At 32.4% G+C, this 23,821-nt stretch overlaps 3 protein-coding genes across 4 annotated transcripts in view; 2 read left to right on the top strand and 1 right to left on the bottom strand.

Annotated features, from left to right (window-relative positions):
- The first annotated feature begins 1,155 nt into the window (after window positions 1-1,155).
- On the top strand, window positions 1,156-6,068 carry LOC131847688 (protein FAM161A). The gene is made up of 6 exons (XM_059197317.1): window positions 1,156-2,083; window positions 2,397-2,561; window positions 3,439-3,660; window positions 4,495-4,777; window positions 5,194-5,471; window positions 5,690-6,068. Exons 1-6 carry the CDS (start codon window positions 1,212-1,214, stop codon window positions 6,066-6,068), a joined length of 2,199 nt encoding a protein of 732 aa, XP_059053300.1. The 5' UTR covers window positions 1,156-1,211.
- An 812-nt stretch (window positions 6,069-6,880) lies between these two features.
- Window positions 6,881-23,821, bottom strand: part of LOC131847768 (CLIP domain-containing serine protease HP8-like) — a 26,858-nt gene continuing 9,917 nt past the window's right edge. The window contains exons 1-7 of one of the 2 annotated variants that reach the window (XM_059197415.1): window positions 15,395-15,503; window positions 14,030-14,173; window positions 11,273-11,381; window positions 9,518-9,699; window positions 8,679-8,818; window positions 7,775-7,906; window positions 6,881-7,073 (exon numbers count right to left, since the gene is read on the bottom strand). In XM_059197415.1, the coding sequence (XP_059053398.1) occupies window positions 6,933-7,073; window positions 7,775-7,906; window positions 8,679-8,818; window positions 9,518-9,699; window positions 11,273-11,381; window positions 14,030-14,173; window positions 15,395-15,473 (927 nt within the window). In that variant the 5' untranslated portion in view covers window positions 15,474-15,503 and the 3' untranslated portion in view covers window positions 6,881-6,932. Of the gene's footprint in view, window positions 7,074-7,774; window positions 7,907-8,678; window positions 8,819-9,517; window positions 9,700-11,272; window positions 11,382-14,029; window positions 14,174-15,394; window positions 15,504-23,821 lie in introns of those variants that run through there. The other variant, XM_059197416.1, reaches the window with a different exon arrangement.
- LOC131847766 (CLIP domain-containing serine protease HP8-like) overlaps window positions 17,848-23,821 on the top strand; it is a 7,785-nt gene continuing 1,811 nt past the window's right edge. The window contains exons 1-6 of the mRNA XM_059197411.1: window positions 17,848-18,294; window positions 20,050-20,219; window positions 20,638-20,911; window positions 21,230-21,420; window positions 22,489-22,594; window positions 23,218-23,395. Coding sequence (XP_059053394.1) covers window positions 18,234-18,294; window positions 20,050-20,219; window positions 20,638-20,911; window positions 21,230-21,420; window positions 22,489-22,594; window positions 23,218-23,395 — 980 coding nt within the window. The 5' untranslated portion in view covers window positions 17,848-18,233. The remainder of the gene's footprint in view (window positions 18,295-20,049; window positions 20,220-20,637; window positions 20,912-21,229; window positions 21,421-22,488; window positions 22,595-23,217; window positions 23,396-23,821) is intronic.

Genomic DNA, 23,821 nt, shown 5'->3' with positions numbered 1-23,821 from the left:
GTTCAAAATTTAAGTCTTATCCATAGTCCATATCCTTGTATCAATTATTTAAAGTTTTATCGATATCGAGGTAACGAATAAATATATAGGTATATATGTTTTAAAATTAGTTAGCATGTCTTGGATGTCGCGCGGGATTTTTTCCGGTTTCTTGTAAATGTTCAGTAAATTATCAATAAAGACCAAACGTTGAATATTATAAGCGGAACATTAAAAAAATATGTGATTTAGGGTCTGACTGCTGTTATTGCACTCTTGACATGCATTTGAATCAATTATTTTCATTCGGCACAAATGACTATTGAATCTAGCGTGAAATTCAGAGATTCACATAAATTGACATTTCTGACAACGTAGTTTTTTTATATGGCACACGGCTGTGAGACACTGCTTTTTCTATTTAGAAAAATAAAACAAAGAAATAGCATTCACCTATGAACGAAAACAATACGGGTATGGGTTTACTGTGGAGTGAGTTTTTACTTCGAAAAAAGGCAAAAAAAAAAATATTTGCTGCCAAGTGCAAAATAGAACCAAAAAGAATGACGTAAATGTCAATTTTTTGCTTTTTTACCCGGTATTTTAAGTAAGGTAAGTTTACACAAGCTGAATTTATTGTATAGTACCACAGTTAATATAATATTACATAATAGTACTTACTAGGGCATATCGAGAAGACAATCACTATACTAACTGTAACTAACTAGTGAATTTTTTGCTGAGTGACTATCACTGACTAATCCGAAAGCATTTATATTTTTTTATTATTTATATAGAGATAAGGTAAATACCTAATTTGAAATTAAAGATATACCTAACTACGAGTTAGGTATATCTCAATCATCTACCTTCAATGATGTAGTTATTTTTAATATAATATAAATAATTTTCTTTGATATTTTTGAATATTTTAAGTTTATTTTGGCATAGGTAAATATTTTTTATACTTAAGTTCACTGGCTCCCGTAAGGATGCTATCTCAAGTACTTATCGTGGTCAGATCCTATGATTTTAACTAAAAACGTATCCACTTATTACTGTTGATTTGTTTTCCAATTGTGGATATAGTAGGTAGGTAAAGTTAACAATATGAGTATGTGTATTAAGTTTCCATGACAACACAAAAATATACAATCTAATACATGATTACAAGCAATCATGACACAGTCATAGAAGGAAAATAATTATGTTTAAACTCACATTAGTCCGGGATGAGCCATCGGTATAGTGTTTTTATAAACTCATGTTTAAAACTACCCGTTGATCCTGTAAGTAAGATGCCGAAAACCGCATATGAACGTAAAACTAGACCAATAATAGATCAGGTTTCTATTGATTCGACATCCACTGTAGGCTCCGTAGTAGCGGTGGATATAGATGCCGAGAAACTAAAAGACTTTTATCGCAGTATACCTGATTACAATGACATCCACCATCTACCAGAAGATGAGTTTTATTCCACATTAAGGTCTTTGAGAGAGAGAAAAAAAGTTATGTTAGGTTTGGCTGTCGAGCGTATTGACCATTGCATTGAAAATAAAAGTAAGAATCAAGAAATAGATACGGCGTTTTGTAAGACAGAGCAGGATACTGGTATAGACGCATTTTTAAAATCGAAATTAAAATATAGAGAAAGTAACCGAAGACAATATTCAGCAGAAAAAAAGGAAGGAGACAAGGTTAAGTGTGAAATAGCTAAAGTTACTATACCAACATCTGACTCTACGTTAAAACGACCAACAAGAAAAGTTACGAAACAAAATGAACAAAGTAGTGATGACATAAGAATTCCCAAAAAAGGTAGCTCTATCAGAGAAAAGAGCAAAGCTGATAGGCCGAAAAGAAATCACTCTGCTTGTTCCATATCTTGGAATGATACAAAGTTTGAACGGAAGGACGATATCGATCAGAAATTCGAACAATTCTTCGATGATAAAAAGTATTCAATAAGAAAAGGTAACGAGGACGATGATTTTAAAACTAGAAGTATGCCGTCAAGTCCTTTAAGACTGAAGCGTACCATATCACCTACAAGAGGACGCAGAAGTGTTACTATTCCTAAGCCTTTTAAAATGACGGAGAGGTAAGGGATTTTTTTAATATGCTTACAATAAAATTTACCACTAGCACTTGTATACTAATTATACTGATTTTCAATTGTACAGACAGATTTAGATTAAGCTTAATACATTCTAAATATTTTAGAATGCATTACCGTAATAGCCACATTTAAAAGCTTTTAATTTCTAAAACAGTTTTTTTTTTAATAATACTATATAAATACTAATAATAGGGCATAATGTGCCCTCCTCTAATTATTATTTACAAATAAAAACAATTGAATTGACAACAGCTCACTTTTTTATATCGATTAACATGAAACTTTGTAACTTTAGAGATGAGGAAGAACGAATTGTAAACGAGTTACGAAGCCTTCGGAAATCATTTTCAGAAGATATGCTTCATCAAAAGTGCAAGAGAAAACAATTTAAAGCCAACCCTGTGCCAATAGAATCGCGAATTCCCTTATATGAGAAGATTTTGGAGGATCAAGCTATGAGGTTAAACAACACACTTCTAGTGCAACATAATAGATAGTCCACGCTTTTTATGTTTTATTCCGGATTTTTTTTTATACCTACATACAATTCCAATGCAAAAAGAAAGATAATATTTTCTTTCAGTTTCTATCTAATAATAAGTGGGGGATATATATTTTGTGCTTATTATTCTATTTTGTTTGCAAGACATTAACCACAATTTTTGTATTAGTTATCTAAACGAGCTTAGTAATTTACAAATCACTCAAATCTCTCACATTCACAGCTTCTTTTGTAGAAAATGAAGAAAACGGACTGAACTTTAATAGTATTACACGTAGGTAAGTCTTTATTTCTAAATTTTGAAATTATTATAAATTTATTGTTTTAATTTGTTAAATTTATGTACTTTGTTATTGTTTTCTATACTTTCTTATTCACAGTGTGTAGCAAAAGTTGATTATTTTTTCGACTTCTGAATAAATAGAGTGACTATAAAATACTTTTCAGTCAGTAACTATAAAAAGTTTCATACATAATTATAACGTGCTAATAGGTATCTGACGACCTATTTATTTGCTAAATTTGTAAACTAAACAACTTATTGGAAATCATTAGAATTGTCTTGTTATACTATATGGCTAATTGCATCATATTTGATAGCTGTTTTATTTCCGATTGGTCCGAGATTCGATTCCTCCACAGTATAAATATTTGTATTCACGAGTAATTATAAGAGATTATATAAAAATATATTTTTATCAGTTGTTTAGTATACATAACACGAGCTTTGCTTAGCTTCGGTCTTGATGGCGCTGTGAGTTGCTGTGTGCGATGCTTTGATAATTAGATATTAGGTAGATACTATTATATTATTTATTACTTATGATTATTATAGAAGGGCGATTACAAAAATAAATAGTGAAGCAGACTTGCGAGCTCAAATGAAACCGTTCAGCTTTACTAAGAGGGAGGAGAAAGGTCTCGATGGAGTATGTGAAAAAGCAGTCCATGCCATTCCTAAGAGCAAGAAAAAAAAGCGGTTCAAAGCACGACCAGTGCCTAAAAATCTGTTTTCTAACTACTTCTATGATAAAATAAAAGAAGATGAATTCTTTCGGTGAGTACGTACCGAATTCGGCCTAACTGTGGTATCGTAGTTAACTCTTGGTAAATTCGACACTTTAATTCGGTCTAACCGATCAGATGAAACTTATCTTCTTTTACAGCGCTGGTGCCTCGATAGCTTAGGTATATTGTTTGTTAATACATTCATAATTTTATTAATTTGGTTCATTGGCGAAATTTTGCAGATTTTTATATCCGCCTAGATTATTATTTCTTTCAATGATGAGCATAATTTTGCAATATTTTTTACGGAAATGCTTTTGTATGAGAATAAAATTAATATGGAGTATTGAATGGTATCAATTTATCGATTATGATATTATTAGACGAGCTTTTTTGTATTCAAAAAGTCACATTAACATCCCCGAGATGATTATATATCAACGTTTATGGTATTTGTATGTTGTTATTGGTATGTTGATATTTAAAGTTTGGTGATGAAATTGACACTGTATATTATTAATTTTTTTTTCTATATTCTAGTAACAACTTAAATATCCGTCTTTATTTTTTTCTCACAAATATCCTTATTATAATACATACATTAAGTAGGTTACTCGTATGTTATTGAAATGGAAACTAGCTAATGACCTGATGGTAAGCTGTAGCTGTCGCCTACATGAACAGCATTACATCGTAGCCATGTCAGCCTGTAATAATACTGCTTATTCAGTTAGCTGTAGGCAACCTAGGCGAGGTATTATGTCCTGTATATATGTATATATTCTTAATGCTGTTGTAATACATATAGGAATATTATTATAGATACTTTATTAAAAAATTGTAAAATAAAATACAATAAATCATAAACAAAATCTGGCGATAGGTCTATGAATCGTCGCATCAGATCAGAGGAGTTATTACGCAACTCCAGTTACCCAGGCACAATGGGGACACGCGAGCGCAGTCGGCTGTCCACACCAGCTGCTCATAGCGATTTACCTATTGATCCCTCGCCCGCGGTTCCTTCAATTACATCATCAGACCGGCAAAGATGCAGCAGCCCTACGAAAAATCGGAGAAGACGCTACAAAACTGATAAGGAAGATTTTATTACCACGAGCCCGCAACCATTTCGTTTCAATACAGCTGAGCGTGCCGCTAAAAAAGTAATATGTTTTTATATTAATCATTAGTAAAATTGTGAGGATTTCTTGAGGAAATGAAAAAGGAAAGAATATAAATAAACTTATATTACATTTACTCATCTAATATCTGTTATTTTCAATAATCAATTAATGTAGTGATTGACAGTGACAGTACAGATGATCAAAGAAATTGTATGAAACACAGCCGAAACGAAGTTTAGAAAATTAAATTGTCAAAAATTCCTTACATAATGTACAGGTTGTTAACTCCTTCTAAATAAAACATTTCTATCTATAATATATTATAATAAATATATTAATCCTAGCTACATGTATACTTATAGGCTATTGCGTATAACTTCAGTTTAAGGTAATCTACTTTAATTTTAAAAAATCTCTTATATTTTTTCTCTCATAAAAATGCATGTTTTTTTCAGATAACAGAATTAACAAACAAAATATACCAGGAGAGTAAAAGTACAGGTAGTGTCGGTGGTAGCGGTGCTCCAGAAGCTCGCGCTTATTCTGCTTTGGAACTGCGTGCTGCTGCATCAGGCAGATCTAATCTTGCTGCGTTATTAAGAGCGGAGGCTGTGAGAAGTAGATTTGAAATGGAAGCTGCACGTCGTCTCACGGAGCAACGAAGGCGTATGGAGATGAGGCACAGAGATCGTTTGTTACGCTCTAAACCTGCCTGGCATCTCGTGAAGAACAAGTATGTCTTTCAATTTTAAATAGTAGCAACTGATTTTATTGTCTCATATTTATGTTAAGTCTGGATTTTAGCTGTCAGTTGAATGGGAATAATCTGGTCTACAAAAATAATTGTTTATTCTATTGTAAAGAAACCAATCCATCTACTGTCGTCTTCTTATTTACATGCTTGTTCGCTATTGTAATAACTTTTAAAATATTTGCAATATATATTTACAGTCATGAGGAAGATATTGCGATGAGATTACAAACACGCCGTGATGAAGAAAAAATGAGAAGGGAAGAATTTCTTCATGAGATGGAGCTTATGTATGGCAGAGTTCACGATCAACCCATGCTTTTTGAAAGATACTACGCACCAAGACCTTACGCCGCACCTGTAGACAGCATACAACTGTCGCCAAGAAAATCTAAAAAGAAAAATAAGAAGAAATCCTACCAGTTCATTAGTCCTAACAGATCTAGAAAAGTTTCTATAAATGACACGGCTGAAACATTTAATGGGGATGTCTCAGAATATCTTAATAGAATCAATGACGACAAACTGTACTCAGATTCAGAGGCAGCGGTCGATAGTTTAGATGGAGGAAAATTATAATTATAATTGCACATTAATATAAACGTTTTCATATCCTTGAGAATTTTTATTTTATGTCACATGTTTGCAGTATGGGTAATCCGGTCGATATACGTAGTTAACCTCACATAAAGTCCCGTTTTGTTTTTTTCAACTTTATAAACTAGTTTGTTAAGGTGGTAGTTGTGACCTGTTTAACTAGAGAAGCTTCATAATTGTCATTGTGCGTTTCATTACCCAGTCCTGACTATATCGTGCAAGGTGCTGATTCATCGGTCAAAACTGGTTTCATTGTTCGACATACTGACATCAACATCCAGTTTAATGACACTTTCCGCTTTACTGATCTTATCTAAAAAATAACTACTAAAGTAGTATAGGTAAGTACAGATATAAATTAGCAAAGAAATCGACATAGTTATTTTATGATTGACGACGCCTGACGGTTTTTAATGAGCTAAAAATTTCTAGACTACTTATGGGACTATACCAGGAACTGAGGAACTATTAAACAATAAACAAATCTGATTGATATAAGAGCAATAAGTTTCTTGCCAGTTCTTTGCGGATAAAAATGGACAATGGAACAAAAAATAAAGACAAGCTTAGCTGTAGGTTCTAAGTTCTCAATTTTATTGTATTTATTGTAGTTATATGCCTGCATGAGTTACGTGATATCTTCCCAACTATTTCCACATTAATGTTTGGTGTTTCTTACTCTTTATTTCTTTAATTGGTCAATACACACATGCTGTAAATTCATGAAGATAAAATAAGAACTTAAAATTTTATGTTTATTTACGTAAAAAATACAACAAAAAAATTATCTTAATCATTACAATAAAGGAAATACTAAATAAAAATCTATACAATCATAATAGACACTCAATATAAATTATCAAGTATCCATTTTAGGAAGAATGACACTGAAGTGTACACTCCGGGTTTTTTGATGCCGCATATTGACGGACCAAACGACACCACACCCACTAAAAAGTGTTTCGGGCCGTCGGGCGTGTCATATACCTGAAATGAACATAATAGGTAAATAAGTATATAGGTTGGTCCATAATTTTATCAGATGGGGAATTAAAACCTTGCATACAAGTGATGTTATGTTATTCACAAATGTATGTGCTCGGATAATTATGCTGAATTGAATTAGGATTGAATTCAAAACGCGTCGAGTAAATGACTTTTGGTCCATGCTGTTGCTTTTTCTTGGTAGTTTATTTATATTAGCATAAATAAACAATTCCTTAAATAAAAGCACCTGACTGGGTATCTCACATAACTTCTTGTATTTCTGCCTCCTTGCAAGTTACTATTTAAGTTTGTTGGATTTATAGTACATATGTAGTAGTAAGCAGTAAATACGGAGCTAAAGAAAAATAAAAAGACGGCAATGTCCCGGTACCATATAATACAAGTACAATCCGATTAACAATAGGTATATACCTTGTGACTCATTTGAAAATTATGTGATAGAAAGCGTCTGCTTATATTTTCTCTGACTTACTTAACTTAACTTAACGTAACTTATATATATATATATTTAATTATATACCCATACAAAAATTACCATGTGAAGTTTACGTGGGCGATGACCCGATAAACAGCTTGTATTACAATTATTCGTTAGCATTGTGAAAGTGTACACTTATCAGTCCAGTTTTTATGAGGAAAAACCTCGGATGTATTGATAATAACAAAAGATGGTTGCTGACCTTCATAAGCGGACCTCCGGAGTCTCCCCCGCAGGCATCCTTGTTGTGCTGTGCGCCGGCGCATATTTCCGACTGGGACACTTTGAATTGAGATCCAAAGTTGCTGCACTTATCTGGACTCACAATTGGCAACTATTAAGAAAGGATAATTAATACACTATTCGAAAAAAATGTCTTCACAACATGTCTGTCACTGAATATAGGCAATACTATGTAATATTATGTTATCTGTGGTAATACTAAAAATAACAACCCTGGACAATTTATCACAGCGCCAACCAGCCTCAATTTGAGCAGAGTTTGTGTTATCGTTACCAGACAACTGTTAGAAATACTTAAATATATATGTATATAATATAGATAGTAAACACCTAGGGCAATACAAATAATTATACTCAGGAATATAAATGTTTTCATCATCTATATCATAATTCTCTATAGATATATATGTATAATATTGGCATAAGCCTTTGAATCATAAGCTTGCTTGCAAGCTAAGCGTTGAAGTTGAATAGTAAAAAAATAGAAAGATACCGTTATATTTTATAACACTTTAGTCTCTGTTTCAGTGGATGAAATCAGTTTGATGACAGAAGGAAAATAGGAACTCTGAACAAAAACATTACAAGCACACTAATTTTGGCCATCTTTGACTGGTGTAAATACTTTGAAAATTTTGATTGCTTGATAAAACCAATTAAATTCTAATATACACGTGCTTGATGACTATATTAGTGTTTAATTGGTTTTTCTACCATCGGAGAGTCACTCAAATATATACAACTCAAATAAGTTTCGAACGAATCTTTCAACATATTGTATTGTACAAAATTTTATTTCAAATACTCGAAGTGTTTGAAATAAAATTTTGTTATAAGTATATGTCATAAATTATGATACTAACAATGACGACTTGCAAAATGTTGGCCCTTTGTTCCGTAGTCATGTTCATAGTACCCCATCCAGCAACGGTTACAAGTTCGCCGATTTTTAAATCGACCAACTGATCCTTACTGCGAAGCAAGCATATTGGTGCTACGTAATCTGTACAGAAATAAATATAATGTTCAAAGATAATTAATAAAACACACATATATAATTCACATTGCGCCAGATAATACATTGATGTGTCCAAAAGGAGGTTTACTAATAGACTGCATTCTTTTAGTCAGGCAGTAATTTAAACATTAAAGAACTTCTATATTAAGCTACATCTTCGCCTAAAATTGAATGGGAATATTTTATGGATGGATGATTTTTTGTTTTAACTGAGAATGTATTAATTGGACCACGTTTAATTTTCGTCCTAATTGGTAGTGGTTTTTGTTTTTGGAAAAAGGCAACTACCATTTACAAATATAATAAAATTTCATTTACAATAGAAAAGTACTTCTGTAAAATGCTTGCACGCTTTGTGATCGATCTAGGGCAGGCTTCTGTTTTGTCATTTGCATATGCGTACAAAAAATTTATTGCTAACTGTTAGAATGCAGGCATTAGATGACATGACACAGAAAAATGACAGTATAACAGTCTCTGCAATCTTACTCTTCCGGAATGGCAATGCACGGGTGTCCCGTGATAACGTGATATCCGCAGCGCTGTTTATGTACATTGGTGACGGATGATAATCAGAGGGTTTGCCATTACATAAAAATAGTCTACGAACTTAGTTTAAGTTCCTGCTTCCTACATTCCTACCTAAGGGACTTAGACCTAGATTTATTACAATTCGTATATTACCATTTATTTCCACCGGAGTTGCCAATTCAAGTATGGCGATGTCATTGTGGAATGCTGGTTTATTAAATAGTGGATGCTGTTTGACAGTCTTCACTTTTCTGTCTTGGACTTTTGGCGCACATATGCTCATTTGGCAGTCGGGGTCGGTTTCCGTGTCATGCTCTCCCAAACGAACAGAGGTTCTGCATAAATAAATAAAAACATAGATTGTTGACTTTTGATTAGTTGTGTTTTTTAACTTTTTATATCATTCTTAGTAGTATCTGTACAGCCCTGCGCTCTATCGTTCTTCGTTGCATTATCCCTTTCAGACCTGAGATTATTTTTCATTTAGATTAATTTTATTTTTATTCTCAATCCTGAAGCTATTTTGCATTGTGACTTTCCGTACTTTGCCACCTAACCAGGACGACTTCTGATTGGCGATTTACGGAATTCATTATCATGTTATGTCTGTTTCGGACATGAAAATAGATTTGGTCTGATTTTCGAGTTCAACTCACTCTTGTATCGTTCATTTCTGAAAATGCTAAATGCTAATCGTGCAAGGGGGTGGTTTATTACAATCTTAAATATTAATTATTTAGAAAACGCTCCTTATTGCACAGGGCTCGTAGCATTTGCTACTCTTACTACTAATCCGGCACATCATGACAGCCCTCTATAATGGCGTTATAACGTGATGTCCATGGTGTTCATGTATATAGACGACAGTAATAACGTACCATCAAGTGTGCCGTCATCTTATATGTAATTTCGATTACATAAAAAAAATATATTTATCAGTTCGAGGTACATTAGGTATTAACGTATACCATAATTGTCATCGTTATAGTTGATTAAGGAAATAAAATAGTGCCCGTTATACATTAGATATACCTAATTGCTAAATGGACATTAATATTAGCACACTTACCTACATACTAATGGATACTGGATAATTCTACGTGAATAGGTATTATTATAATAAGAATATTAGTAGTAAATATTTTCCATATTTGTATGTAACATGTGGCAACTCGTCCATAGATTATATACGTACTTACTATATGATTATTTTGTTATATTATCAATACAATAAACAGGTTTTCCTTTATATGTTATGACTTTTAAACATGGGAAAATACGTTATTTCCACTAGCTGCAGTAGATTTGTGTTTACATTTGCGCTTAATTTATTAAAATACATTTATATTTATTAAAATATAAATAATAATTTCATCTCTAAGTTTATTATGACTCGTGTAAAGTCTTTAGTCTTCTGTTCTCTATGGTAAATCATATCAGAAGACTACATTTCTTACGTGAGGTCTTCTGAAAATTTGTAAGCACGTGCTTACAAATTTTCAGTATAAGTTTTGTAAACCTATTTTAGTATACATGTGTATTATTATTATGTTAGTGACTTATACTATATCTAATTATAATATAACTGTAAGCTATTACAGATAAGTAGCCGAATATGTCCTGTGTAATAAATGATATGATATTTAGATTTTGACTTATTTTTATAGTATATTAATTAATTATCAAGGAACTTATTTCTTATAAAAATGGCGAGTTTACCGCCGTATTTCTAATTATTTTTATTTGTTATCGGTGTTTCCATCACTGGAGAGACAATCAAAAGTAATTCTCACGCATATATTATTTTGTGTCTGTTAGACACGTTTGAGGTCTCAATAAACCACGTAATAAAACAATGACGCTCTCATAACTGAATTGAACTGAACAATGATACATGTTATGACTTACAGTTCATATCCATCATCGGCGGATTGGAGACAGTGTGCTGCTGTTATGACGTGTCGATCGGAGACCAGCGCTCCGCCACACAACCAGTCCAGATCATCTTCATCTGAAACTACTTATAGATTGCAGAATTAATTATATAAATCTGAGGAATTACCTTCCTAACTGCACTATTTAGTACCAACCAATGCGATAATATATTATCCAAAATGTGATAGTATATCAGATGTTATAGGTTAGATAGATGCTAACCGACCTGTGTGACCATGTGGCATGCATCACGTCTAAATAGAGAGGCAATGCGGAAAGTACAACATTCAATAGCGTAGTAAGAGACGTGTTGGTGTTGTAGCGAACGCAATACTAGACGTTGTATGTAGCGGATTAATTAGAATTGTTATCGGTGTTTCCATTACTGTAAAGTTAATAAGAAATATAAATTGACACAAAACTTTTTTACGTCGATCACATTTGAACTAACTACACAATAGTTCATATTTCATCACGTCAAGACACCCATAATATCACTCATGCGTTTTATTCCAGAGGACTTAGATTTATGCATATCTTGTATTTTCATTGTCTAATCGAACTCTAATAGTGTGAATATGATTAATTATGTTGACTAAATTTGTGAGGTCATTAAATAGAACCAAACGAAAACCCAAATTCGTGAGGTCATTTAATTAAGAGAAAACCCAGCTGATACCAATTTATACCTTTGTTTAACTCCTAAAAGTAAATGATTCATTACGGGAAAGTGATCATTACAGGCTATAACGGCCAGTGAGCACATTGTTCGATTCACCAAAATATTAATTTCTTATAACCCGCCCGATTAAACAGTACTATTGCGTTAGTTATATGACATCATTGGGAAATGCTTATTAAACTTGGTTGGTTATAAGAAATTAATTATAATTGAATTTGAATTAAGTAGCTGTTTGAACTCCAGAAACCGCAAGATGATGTAAGTGTAGAATCCTAGTGTCATCAATTCTATAAACTTCTTGGAAGTCAGTAAGCAGAAAAGTTACAATTATGGGTAGTAAATACGACTAGGCATTGTTATTGGTTTTTTAAAAACGTAAGCAACTTACAAAGTACCTTCGTATAATATAAGATCAAAATTGTGCCTGTTTGTCTGTCTAACCAATGTTTCAGCAATTTCAAAGGACGCACGGACTTAATGAAATTTAAAGTGAATATAAACTATCAAGAGTATATAGTCATACAATATTTACCATAAAAAGACAGACAGACATAGTCGCTGTTAGCACCTAGTCGTAAGAGCTAGCTATATATATATATCATAGAGCTAGCGAGATTGAGTTCACTTGTGCAGAGGATTTTGTATAAACTCCAACTCGGTAACAAAATAATTAATTATAAAAGTTTATTTTTAATACGGTCTCTTGTTAGGACTGTTTTCCATGGAATTTAGTTATAGGAAGGCCTCACTGATCATCTTATTCTAAGTACGATTTAGGACATGAGTGGTTTTTTTTCAAGTAGGGCCCACCTGGCTATTAGTGGCAACTATCGCCTACATACATTAAAAACGGAATTTTCGTATAAGAAACACTATAGACATTACGTCATAATAATCCGCTCATATAACTATAACTAACGTACCATGTAGTAATAATAGACCAATGCAAATCCATTTAGGACTTTGTTCGTTGAATTTTCACTAATAAATATTAATAGGTGTATAATGACGTACCAATATACAACGTCATATCACACACCTATTAGGTTTTTTTTCGGACTACTCTAATGCTGTTGGCCGCAGCTGGCTTTTACAGCTTCGCCGGACGATAGCGGGTGAGTTCAGATGACACTCCAAATCCGCGGAAGGACTCATGGAGCGGCTGATGGTCAACTCCCGGCTTCCTTTATTAGCATTAATACTTTTAGGTGTACCTTACGTTGATACAATCTATTCTAATGCTAAATGAAATTATTTGCAAATGTGCCAAATTCAATTTAAAAATTACATATTCAATGAATAGTTAATTTAAAATGTTAAAAACATTTTAAATTAACCTTTATCTAGTTATAGATATTCTAATTCTGAATGCATTACATTGATTCTATGATTTCTCAGGTACCTACAAATGTTACACATAATATTGTTTTTAATATGGAATCAGTTTTCTACGGTAGCTTAAGGTGGTTATTTGTATTTGAATGAATAATTTGTTTTAATTCGACTTGGTAAGCAGTAGTTATAGTATAATAATATTTACAATTACGCAATAAATATTGATTGCGTAATTGTATAATTCTTGAATAAATAATCTTGTAATCAATATTCGTTTCTCAATACTAATACTTAATATTAATAATCAAAATTAAGAAGCAAGTAATATATAACTTTCGTATTATAATTTAGAGCTATTCATGTTTACCAAATTGTAATCCACAGGTAAACTGTAAAAAACACCTCAGTCTTACTTACTTCAACCACCATGCAGCTTCCTTTGTGAGTTGTGACTCGGTGCGTATTAGGCAGTCTAATTACAGGATAAGAATCATGATATTTTAGCCCTCTGCAATGGCAACACATAAGTGGTATAGCTAGTGTCACATGATAACGTGACCGATGGCTCACTAATATTATGATATCTGTACCGCTTAGTTTGTTTGCTATTCTGATTACACAAAAAAAGCATAAAACAATATAAATTGTTGAGTACTTGAGACTTTGGAGATTTAATACAAATAAAATGAAACAAAAACAAATATGGAACATACTATTATACCCAAGGCGAGCGATCCAGGGGAATTGACCCAGAGCTGCATTCATCCCGCCTATGATACGGTCAGCGGCGCTGTCTCCACAATCGAACGCGTCTAACTCGTTCCAAGCAGGGTGATGTGAAACCTCCAACCACGTGTCTATATATGTACAGGTTCATTTAACATAATTAAATATTATAAACGAAAAACATTTCAGATTCAGGTGAATGAGTGATTTCATAAGAATGGAGAGAAAATTTAGGCAGGTTCACTGCCTACGCTTTTTCTAGAGACTGCACAGAGTTTTTAAAATGAGTAGATATATTAAGTTTTGAAGGTCGGCTACAATCAATGGCTACAGTAACCGTTTACTATCTGTGGTGTATATTTGTTTGTCACCACTATGGTATAAAAAAAATATTAATATAGTATAAAACTTTTGTCGTTCTTGTTCACGACACTTAATAATGAATTGTTAGTAAGAATCAAAATTTATTATGATTATCAGAGCAGATCAATCTTTACAAGCAGCACATGTTCACAAGTATAATGATGAGCCGGTCATTATTGCGCTCAACCATATTTTAGGGACACCAATGACCCGGCCTATCAACGCCACCACTTGTCTAGACATTTTAGTGAGAATGACTCATGACACTCGACCACGTCAAAAGTAGGTAATGGATATATTATGTCAATATCATATGCCTCCATATGATATTGACATAATATATCCATTACCTACTTTTGATCCACATTTGAGCCACAGGGAAAAACCAAATAAATAGTACATCTAACATAGACGATGGTAAACATTTTTGGAGCCATTTGACTGAAGCTCACAGTTCTTAGGCTTCAGAATAGAATGTAATAAGGCAAAAACGGTATGGCAGAACTATACAGAAGCTAGAGAGAATATGTATATAGGCAGATTTATATACAAATACAAAAAATGTACAAAACAAATCGATGAGGATAGCATATAATTTAGATGGCGAGTGGTATCTGACAGTTACATGAGCACACCACGATCATCACGTTATCGTGTGTTACCTCTAGTGTATTGTCAGTCTGTAGAATTAGGGCGTCTCTGTTCCCTCTAATTTCACTGTCATGTTTACTCATACAATTATCGAATTCACAGTCACACATTATAGTTTTTAATATGTGACATTATGTACGTTGTACAGGTTAACTGCATCAATCATTATAAATTGAATACGTGTCAATTAATATGAAGTAGGTAGCCATTACAAAGCCAATCAGAATTAGTCACAGGAATATTATGAAATAACGAATCGCTAATTCGATATAGTCACCAAATTAATTATAGCTGGGGATATACCTATTTTGAATAGATCATTAAGTTGTTCAACTTACTATTTAATGACGCTGTTTCATTACCGCCATTACTCCTCATCACAAATATTAGCATTAAGTAGAATTTCCACTGGATCATAATGGATAATGGATAAACGCGTTTTTATTTCATGTGTTCTAAATAACATGTACTTTCTGTATGTACAGATTCATGACTGGAGGTTTCATGGTTGCAGCTCGCAGTAATAACGGTATATGAAGTTAAAATGACTGCGATAAACAATTGGATTCGCGCGCGATATCGACTGAAAAACGCGAGTTAACAACAAATCGTGCCGAAACGTTAGACGCTAATTAGAAAAGTCAATATTTTAATCTATCATAGACAGATTATAACGTCTATGTATGTTATTAATTTGGCATTGAATCATGGGAATCAATAAATTACTAAAGTTTTGTTTCACTCAAGTTTATATTGGAATTTTGCTTAGGTACTCAAAACAACCAACTATTAATTATCAATGTAATTTCTAATATCACAAAATAAAATTATTAAAAAAATGTACGTATAATATATACATATATTGTATATACATATAATAACTACAACAACTTGAATTCTTAAGTAAGAAGTTTATGAGCTTTGAAAGCTGTAAACATAAAGTTGCATCATTAAGGATGCTTACTTTTTGGTTTGGATGCCCAAAAAAAAAAGGTATATATTTCCAAAGATTACCTATAGAAAATGATATCATTTTAAAGTTGAATCATTTTCTCAGAATATATTTTCTTTTATGCTTTAGGATATTAGATTGTCCATTTGTAGAATAAGTTACGACTGTTTCCTTCCTACTGATTCAGGATTTTTGTTTAAGTAAATTAAACCAACCTACCAGTTTATTTAATATGGGTATTTTTATATATTACTAACTGTTGGAACATCTCGGCTTCGCTTAGGTGGTCACATTCCATATGTGTTTTGCCATAACCTGAAAATTCTATAACGCTGCTTGCTGCTTCTGCTTTATGTTTGTTAATATTCAGCTTTATATAATTTTATCAATTCATATCAAATTGGATTTAAAAATAATCATATGATCTTGGATCATATTTCAACAACGGCATTCTTATGTTTGTAGTATCTTAATTTATTTATTTACACAATATATAGGTACATATATTTTTTTTCGTACATTAAACGAAAGAAATATAGTTATTGGTACATAGCACACGTGTTTCAGTACGTACGTTTAGTTATAGTACGTTATGAAATATCTTCGCCTATTCTGTACTAATTACTACTCGTACGTAAAATAGAATACCTAAGAAGTTTTCTGAAATGGAAATATTTAAATTACCGTACTAGTTTACTATAATAATAGTACAAGAAACTTAAAATACAGTAGATACCTAATCGCCCTGTACAAAAATAGCTTATTGTAATATAAAATGATTAATTTTGAGAATTCACGAATATTAGGTACTACCAAATATAATGTTATCGGTGGTGGCATATTATTATTCTTATTCCTTGTTACATTTGAGTTCAAATAGACCTTAATAAACCATCATATACTATTCACAAGCAGTTAGGTATTTATAGATATATATATATATATATATATATAAATAATTACATTTTACTGCAACGGAAACCTTTTCTATTCTAAGTAAGTGAGTCAGTAGGGGATCTACAAAGTTCTTAACAAGATTTAAATTTTTTACGGTAACCACAACTAACAATTAACGCAATAAAACAACTTCCGATATATTCCACGAATACGTCAATTCATAGGTACATTTATTTTCATGGGTTATATTGATGTTGTGGTCATCACTAAATTAAAAATCGACTTCTAAGTTTCTGTAAGCAGTAACTGTTTAAATTGATCTAGTTGTTTGGTTAAGTATCGGGTTCCTACTTTATTTAGACATTTGTGAAAGGGGTTGTCAAAATCGGGAACTTTTGGGTTTATTACTTTTAATACAAATTAGAGGTAAGGCGGATATCCACTCTGGAAACCGTTATGTTCAATTCTTTGTATAAGGTCTAAAATTACCAGACTTCATCTTCTATTGTTGTCTTGTATATCTAAGCTATTAGCAAAGGTAGCACTATACCATCATCATCCATAATGACATTATGCAATAGGAAATTTATGATTGCTACGGTTCAGTAATTCCGGTACTATATTACGAAATAATATTTCCCCTGACTTTGTCGACATAACCAAGAATTTATTATATACATGACTTTGTCTGTCTTGTTTTAAGGGCTGTTGTATAGTAAGTAGAATAAACCGATTCAACTCATATTTTACTATAATAAAATTAACTAAATTTCCAATAAGGAGACTATCTAAAAAGTCATCTGTATGCATTTTGTAATTAAACAATGCAAGCAGTATATTCAATGATATAATTATAATTGATATTTTATGGGAGGTGAGATGTTGACTGCGCGCGCGCACCATTCACTGTGATTTCCGCGGAGCCAGTATGGTAATGACCGTCATCTCGTTATGTCCGTCGCCAATGTTCACTCACTTCGTCATTCTGTCCATATCTCGGTTCAGATAACATCGTATCATCTTCGGAACTATATATATTTAGACGAAAAATTGAGTGAGAAATATCGGAGTGCCCATAAGGAAAAAGGGGCAATACATAAGCGGCGTGCGGACATACGAAGGCATCATTTGTTTTGACCCCCGATAACCTGTGTGTAGGATAATAAAATGAATAAATAATACGACTAACTTGTACAGACTTGGTAGTGTGGGTTTACGGTGCAGTATTAAATTAGTGATACAAATAACTTTTGTTGTAAATAGTGATGTTGTGACATACGAACAACAAGTGATGTTGAGAAGATAGATCTGGAAGTGAGACCTTTATCATGGCGAAGTACTTACTGTATATTTATGTCCTCGTGCCTCTACTGATGCCAATAAAATGTCGTAAGTTCAGTTGTTAATTAAAGTGAACCGGAAAATCTGCTTATTGAAATTCAAACCGTGGATAGAGGCGTTTAAAATCGCATATACTTAAATTAGTGCAGTTATAGAATAACTGTACTAATTTCCGTATATGTGTATACACTACAAGTAAAATATTATGCAATTGTATTAAACACTCGCATTTAAATGTGAATTAATTCTATAATTTATATTGAATGCTTAGACCAGGCCCGTGGGAAAGGTAAGGTACCCACTATTGGGAAACTAACGCATAATAACTTTAAGTGTATAGTTACATTAGATACCAATATTATAGATAACATAATATTACATACCAATATTAATTTAGAAAAATATATCATGTATAGTATTGTAGGTATATAAATATACTAACTAGGTCAATATCAACTTTATAATTAAAATTAATTAGATAACAAAATTAATGTAAATTTGAATAAATAAATAATCATTAAATTATTAGTTTGTCATGGAAACATTTATTTGTTCGCAGAGATGACTAAATAGAATATATGTAATCTTAGTTTCGGTAGGAATAGAACTAAAGTAAAATTATTAAAATGTAATGTAAAATTCTTGTCAGTAGGAATTTCCTAATAGCGCAGTACTTCTAATTTATGTAGTACAGTTAGTGTTTGGTTCCATTTTCAATCGATTACGAAGATGTGACTCGCAATGAACGTGTATTTCGCTAATTTATTTTTAGAATATTCCTTGAATTACGAGGACAATTCTTACGGAGAGCAAAAGTTAAAAAATTGCGCTTACCAACACATTTAGCGATCATTTTCATATCACATAAGAGGAATTCTGTATTATTTATTCTCAGATAGGTACTAAATGCACCTATTAAACTGAAACATGGAATGGCTCCGAAATAAGCATTCGATTTAATAAAATATTTAACACAAAATTATTGTGTTAGTTATTAAATTTTATATAATTAATTGGCCAATCGTTGGACGGATTACGAAAAGCATTGAAATGTCTTGTTCTGTGTATTATTTATGTCTATGCAAATTTTATAGCTTTATATCATATACATAATATTACATAAGAGACTTTGTACCAGAATCTCTACCATAGGCGTCATGTTGTTTTTGTGATGTTGTTTACCCGTATGTATAGATACTATATGTGATAGTCACTACTTTACATCACAGTAGTTAGTTGCCGTTGCACACTATTTTATTTAAAAAAAATATATACAATTCAATTATTACATTGATTCTTCACCAAAACAAACTACCACTGCGCCCTTATTTCCCATTTTTCTGTCGATAACTTTGATTATGGTAAACCTGCTGCGACATTTCTACCATATTTCTAAAATAAGACAAAGTGCGTAGATTTAACGATAGAAATTACCGTCGCCGCTAAGTTACAAACCTAATTCGGAGTGGTGAAATGGAAATATACAGTATATTTTCTTTAGTTCAACAAGCAAATTTTTATACAAGTGGCAAAAGCAAACCAATTCTTTACTATCGAACCAAGCTCTTTACGTGGATCTTTAAGTAGATCCTTGATTATACTTGCATTAACATACTTACAGCTTGCCATAAGGCTTCGACAGTGAAGCCCTATGGATCGTAGCCCCCACACTTAGAACTTGTGTAACTCCCGTCGAATCTCCCGTAGACCACTTCGGATACCATTAATCTACGTCACTAATGAATAAAATATTTATTTTATAACATAGATGACCGCTACATTTTGTTTTCTATTTTATTACAGTATTCGCAGGCGAAAGCTGTGTAGCTGACAACCAGCCAGGAACGTGTGGTCCCCTGGACAGTTGTCAGCCCATTTTAGATGAGATCAAAAGAGCTGGTAATCCTATACCATATATCTTGAACAAGAAACTACAATCGGTAACATGTGGTTTCGACACTCATAATCCTTTGGTAAGTTTTGTAATCGAATCTACACATACTTATAAGTTATTTTTCTCGTTCTCTCTTTCTGTAATAGCAAGTGAAAATAGATTTTTTTGTTAACACCAACATCACATTCTTAGTGACATCCCTAAAAGGAAAAAATATTCCTTTCTTATAATACAGTACAAAAAGAAAACTTAGGCATTTCTTACTTATTCTTTCTCAATACAGTATTTTATTTAATATTAGTATTAAATAATAAAGAAATACTTTCACTAAATCCATATTATGTGAAAATTCAAAATGATGACTATAAATCATATCTCACTTATATATATACAGTTTTTAAATCAGCCCAATTTAAACCAGTTATTAATATTCTATGGTCGTTCCAAGATTTTCGAAATATGCAGAAACGGAATAAATATAAATTTAAAATTCGCAGGTATGTTGTGTCTTACCCAAAGATACCAATGAGGATAATATGTGGCCAAATGTAAACAATACACCAAATCGAGCCAAACCCAAACCCAATCCCTTAGACAAGCAGTCGGGTGAAGACGAGGATACTGAAATATTCGATGAACTCCAAAATCATCGTAATTTTCACCTTATGCCGCTTAAAGACTGCGGCATCTCTGACGTTTATAGAGTACTTGGTGGAAAAAGGACCAATCTGTTCGAAATGCCTTGGATGGTGCTAATAGCATATGACTCAGGTAAATATCTAATACATTTTGTTAATACTTTTCTATACTTCCTTTAATTAACCTTAAAGGTATGGTAAATTTATTAGTGTTAAACCAGCGTTATTTTTATATAATTAATTATATATATTTGTAATTTAAAGTTTAGGTTAAAGTTAGATATTTTTATCCATCTGACTTTTGACAGATAATCTATCATTGCGCCAAATTTCATTGGGATCCATCCAGCCGTTTAGTCGCGAAAAGGTGACAAATACAAAGACAGACATACTTATCTCGTATATGCTCGTATTGACATACTAACTTTTGAAATTGTATTTTCTTGTTTAGCTCGAGGCAGAAAGCTCAGTTGTGGTGGCACCCTAATCTCTGAACGGTACGTGTTGACTGCGGCCCACTGTGTGTCGTTTTTGGGAAAAAAACTGAAGTTGTCAGGTGTGGTGCTTGGAGAACACGACGTCAGGTCGGACCCAGACTGCGAAATAATTGACGACAAACCCAACTGCGCAGCCAATGTTCGGGTAAGTGTTTGTTTTATACTCGATGACTATATAATACATGTTCTTACAATTTTTGTTTGACTAAGATAATATATGGTAAAGTTGTCTTCAGTTGATTTTACACTCGAATTTGCTAATTATTCCTTGAACATTTTATTTACTTTCCTTCCTTTCCCTTCTTCTGTTCTAGTCCATACTGTTTTCTTTCATTCTAGCATATTCTTTGCCGCTCAATCCTGATTAATCCTATTCTATCACGTTCTAATGGATTGGGATTGGAATGAGTGAAGGGGACAGACAGCAATTGGGTCCACAATCCGCATTACTAACGCGGATTGTGGACCCAATTGCTAGCAATGTACCATGTCAGTTTGATCTTCACGCGGTTTCCCTTAAAACAATCATGATATATTCCTGGTGATCTTGTCATGAGCGAACTGACATGGCCTTATGTTCATATCATAGGCGGGTTCACCATTCCATTATCATTAATAAAAAAATGCATTATTCTACAGAATCTTTTTATTGACAGATTGTGCGATAGTTTGTATTGGGGAAAATACATATTTTTCTCGAGTATTTTTTTTTTCTACTTATAAAGCTCTCTAGAACTAACTGAACATATTACACCGACCCTAAGTAAATGGCATAAGGAAGAAGCAGATGCTGAAATGTGTCTAGAACTTTAAGGAAAATCGATTTAAGAAATTGAAAGTTTCCTTGCAACAAGTTTTTAATTAAGCTTAAACTAGAAACAACAAAACAAATAAATTGACAGTCCATATGTACGTACTTAGTTTCTTTTAAACTTTCGAGTTTCGCTAGCGAAAGTTGTCCAGATTTATCTTACATAGATATTATAGCTGTATTTAGAATGGACGGTAGAGAGATACACACAATAGGTATGTATAGAAAGTTTGTGCTTTAGGGCATGTCTTTTTCCCCTCGGAAATGCATATCAACTTGTCTCATTGTAATTTAAAATACTGCACATAATAATATAATTTTATATTATTATTTATTTTGCAGTTAATAATAATATAAAATTTTGAAAAGTTTATCTAAATCTCATGTTTTGAATATTTTCAGAATGTGGGGATAGAGGAGGTAAAAGCTCACCCCGGTTACAGTCCACAAAGCCTGTTTGATGATATTGCAATAGTAAGGTTGTCTGAACCAGCGGACTTTAATTTGGGTACGTTTGTAGAAGAATAATTACATTCCTTGTATGTTATACATCTTTGTATTCCTAAATACGACAATCGTTGAGGATAAAAATTGATGATGATCTCGGGGGGAGACTAGTTCACATGAAGGTATATTATTGCAGAGAGATCCGTCACTAGATGATATGATGTATTTGACGTGGAAAGATAAAACATTAGAATAGAATAGAGAATATATATACCTAAATATATACAGAATAGAATTGACACTAAATACAAGCATTAAAATTCCATTCATTCAGTACAGTTCAGTAGAGAAACATTCATGTAGAAGTTTTATATATATTAAGATTAATCCAATACCTTTTTCTTATACACCTAAATCATCTACATGCGTGTTAGTCAGCAAAACTCTTTCTAAATGGCTAAACCGTTTTGGATGAAATTTTGTGACTATTTAAATTGATTCCTGGATTTATTGATAACACAATTGAACTCAGTAGGTCAATCAGTTTATGAAAAATAAAAATAAATTAGTTACATCCTCATAATAAATTTTATAGCATATATTATTACTATATAAGTTTTAATTAAGTACCCAAAATTATTGCTAGACACAAATCTAATTATATTTTGATATCTTTCTTTACAGACAGCATGAAACCAATTTGTTTGCCGTTTACTAAAAAACTTCGGGATAAGAACTTGGTGGGCTTAGGTGCAACTGTAGCTGGTTGGGGAGCCACCGAAGATGGTCTGCAGTCTCCCGTGTTACTTAACGTGGAGTTACCAGTACTTAAAAATCAAATCTGTATAAATGCTTATAACGGGTATGTACACAACTTATTTTGTATTAAAAATATTTATTTAATTTATTTTTCGATCACAAATATCCTTAATTTTATTTTAAATCATTGTATAGCGATAGAAGAATTAAAATACGTCACAGGCAACCAGTGGTTTAATATAATTAAAATTAATTTTATAAAAATTTACTTAATAAAAAATTAAATACATGTAAAAAGATGACCTCGGTGGCCTAGCGGTCTGGCACACCGCTTTACGTCCGATGGTCGCGAGTTCGATTACTCGCACGGCACAAACATTTGTATTCATGTGTATGATCGTTTGTATCGGTCTGGGTATTTTCTATGTATAATATGTATGTATTTACGAAAAAAAATCTATGTATTTCTATCTGTTATCTAGTAACCATATTACAACCTTTAGCTGGCTAAATTGGGTCTAGATGGCTC

This window comes from Achroia grisella, unplaced genomic scaffold (assembly GCF_030625045.1).
Source record: "Achroia grisella isolate CSIRO2021 unplaced genomic scaffold, CSIRO_AGI_Agris_v1 utg540, whole genome shotgun sequence".
Lineage (NCBI taxonomy): Eukaryota > Metazoa > Arthropoda > Insecta > Lepidoptera > Pyralidae > Achroia > Achroia grisella.
The sequence above is the reverse complement of the archived record's forward strand: the minus strand, read 5'-3'. Positions and strand labels throughout refer to the sequence as shown.

What these genes read in the sequence shown, in the direction of transcription:
- LOC131847688 (XM_059197317.1), top strand. Translation starts at nt 1,212, where the DNA reads ATGAGCCATCGGTATAGTGTTTTTATAAACTCATGTTTAAAACTACCC. An exon ending in CCTTTTAAAATGACGGAGAG is followed by an intron (nt 2,084 to 2,396) that starts GTAAGGGATTTT and finishes TTGTAACTTTAG; the next exon opens with AGATGAGGAAGAACGAATTG. An exon ending in AAAGAAGATGAATTCTTTCG is followed by an intron (nt 3,661 to 4,494) that starts GTGAGTACGTAC and finishes ATCTGGCGATAG; the next exon opens with GTCTATGAATCGTCGCATCA.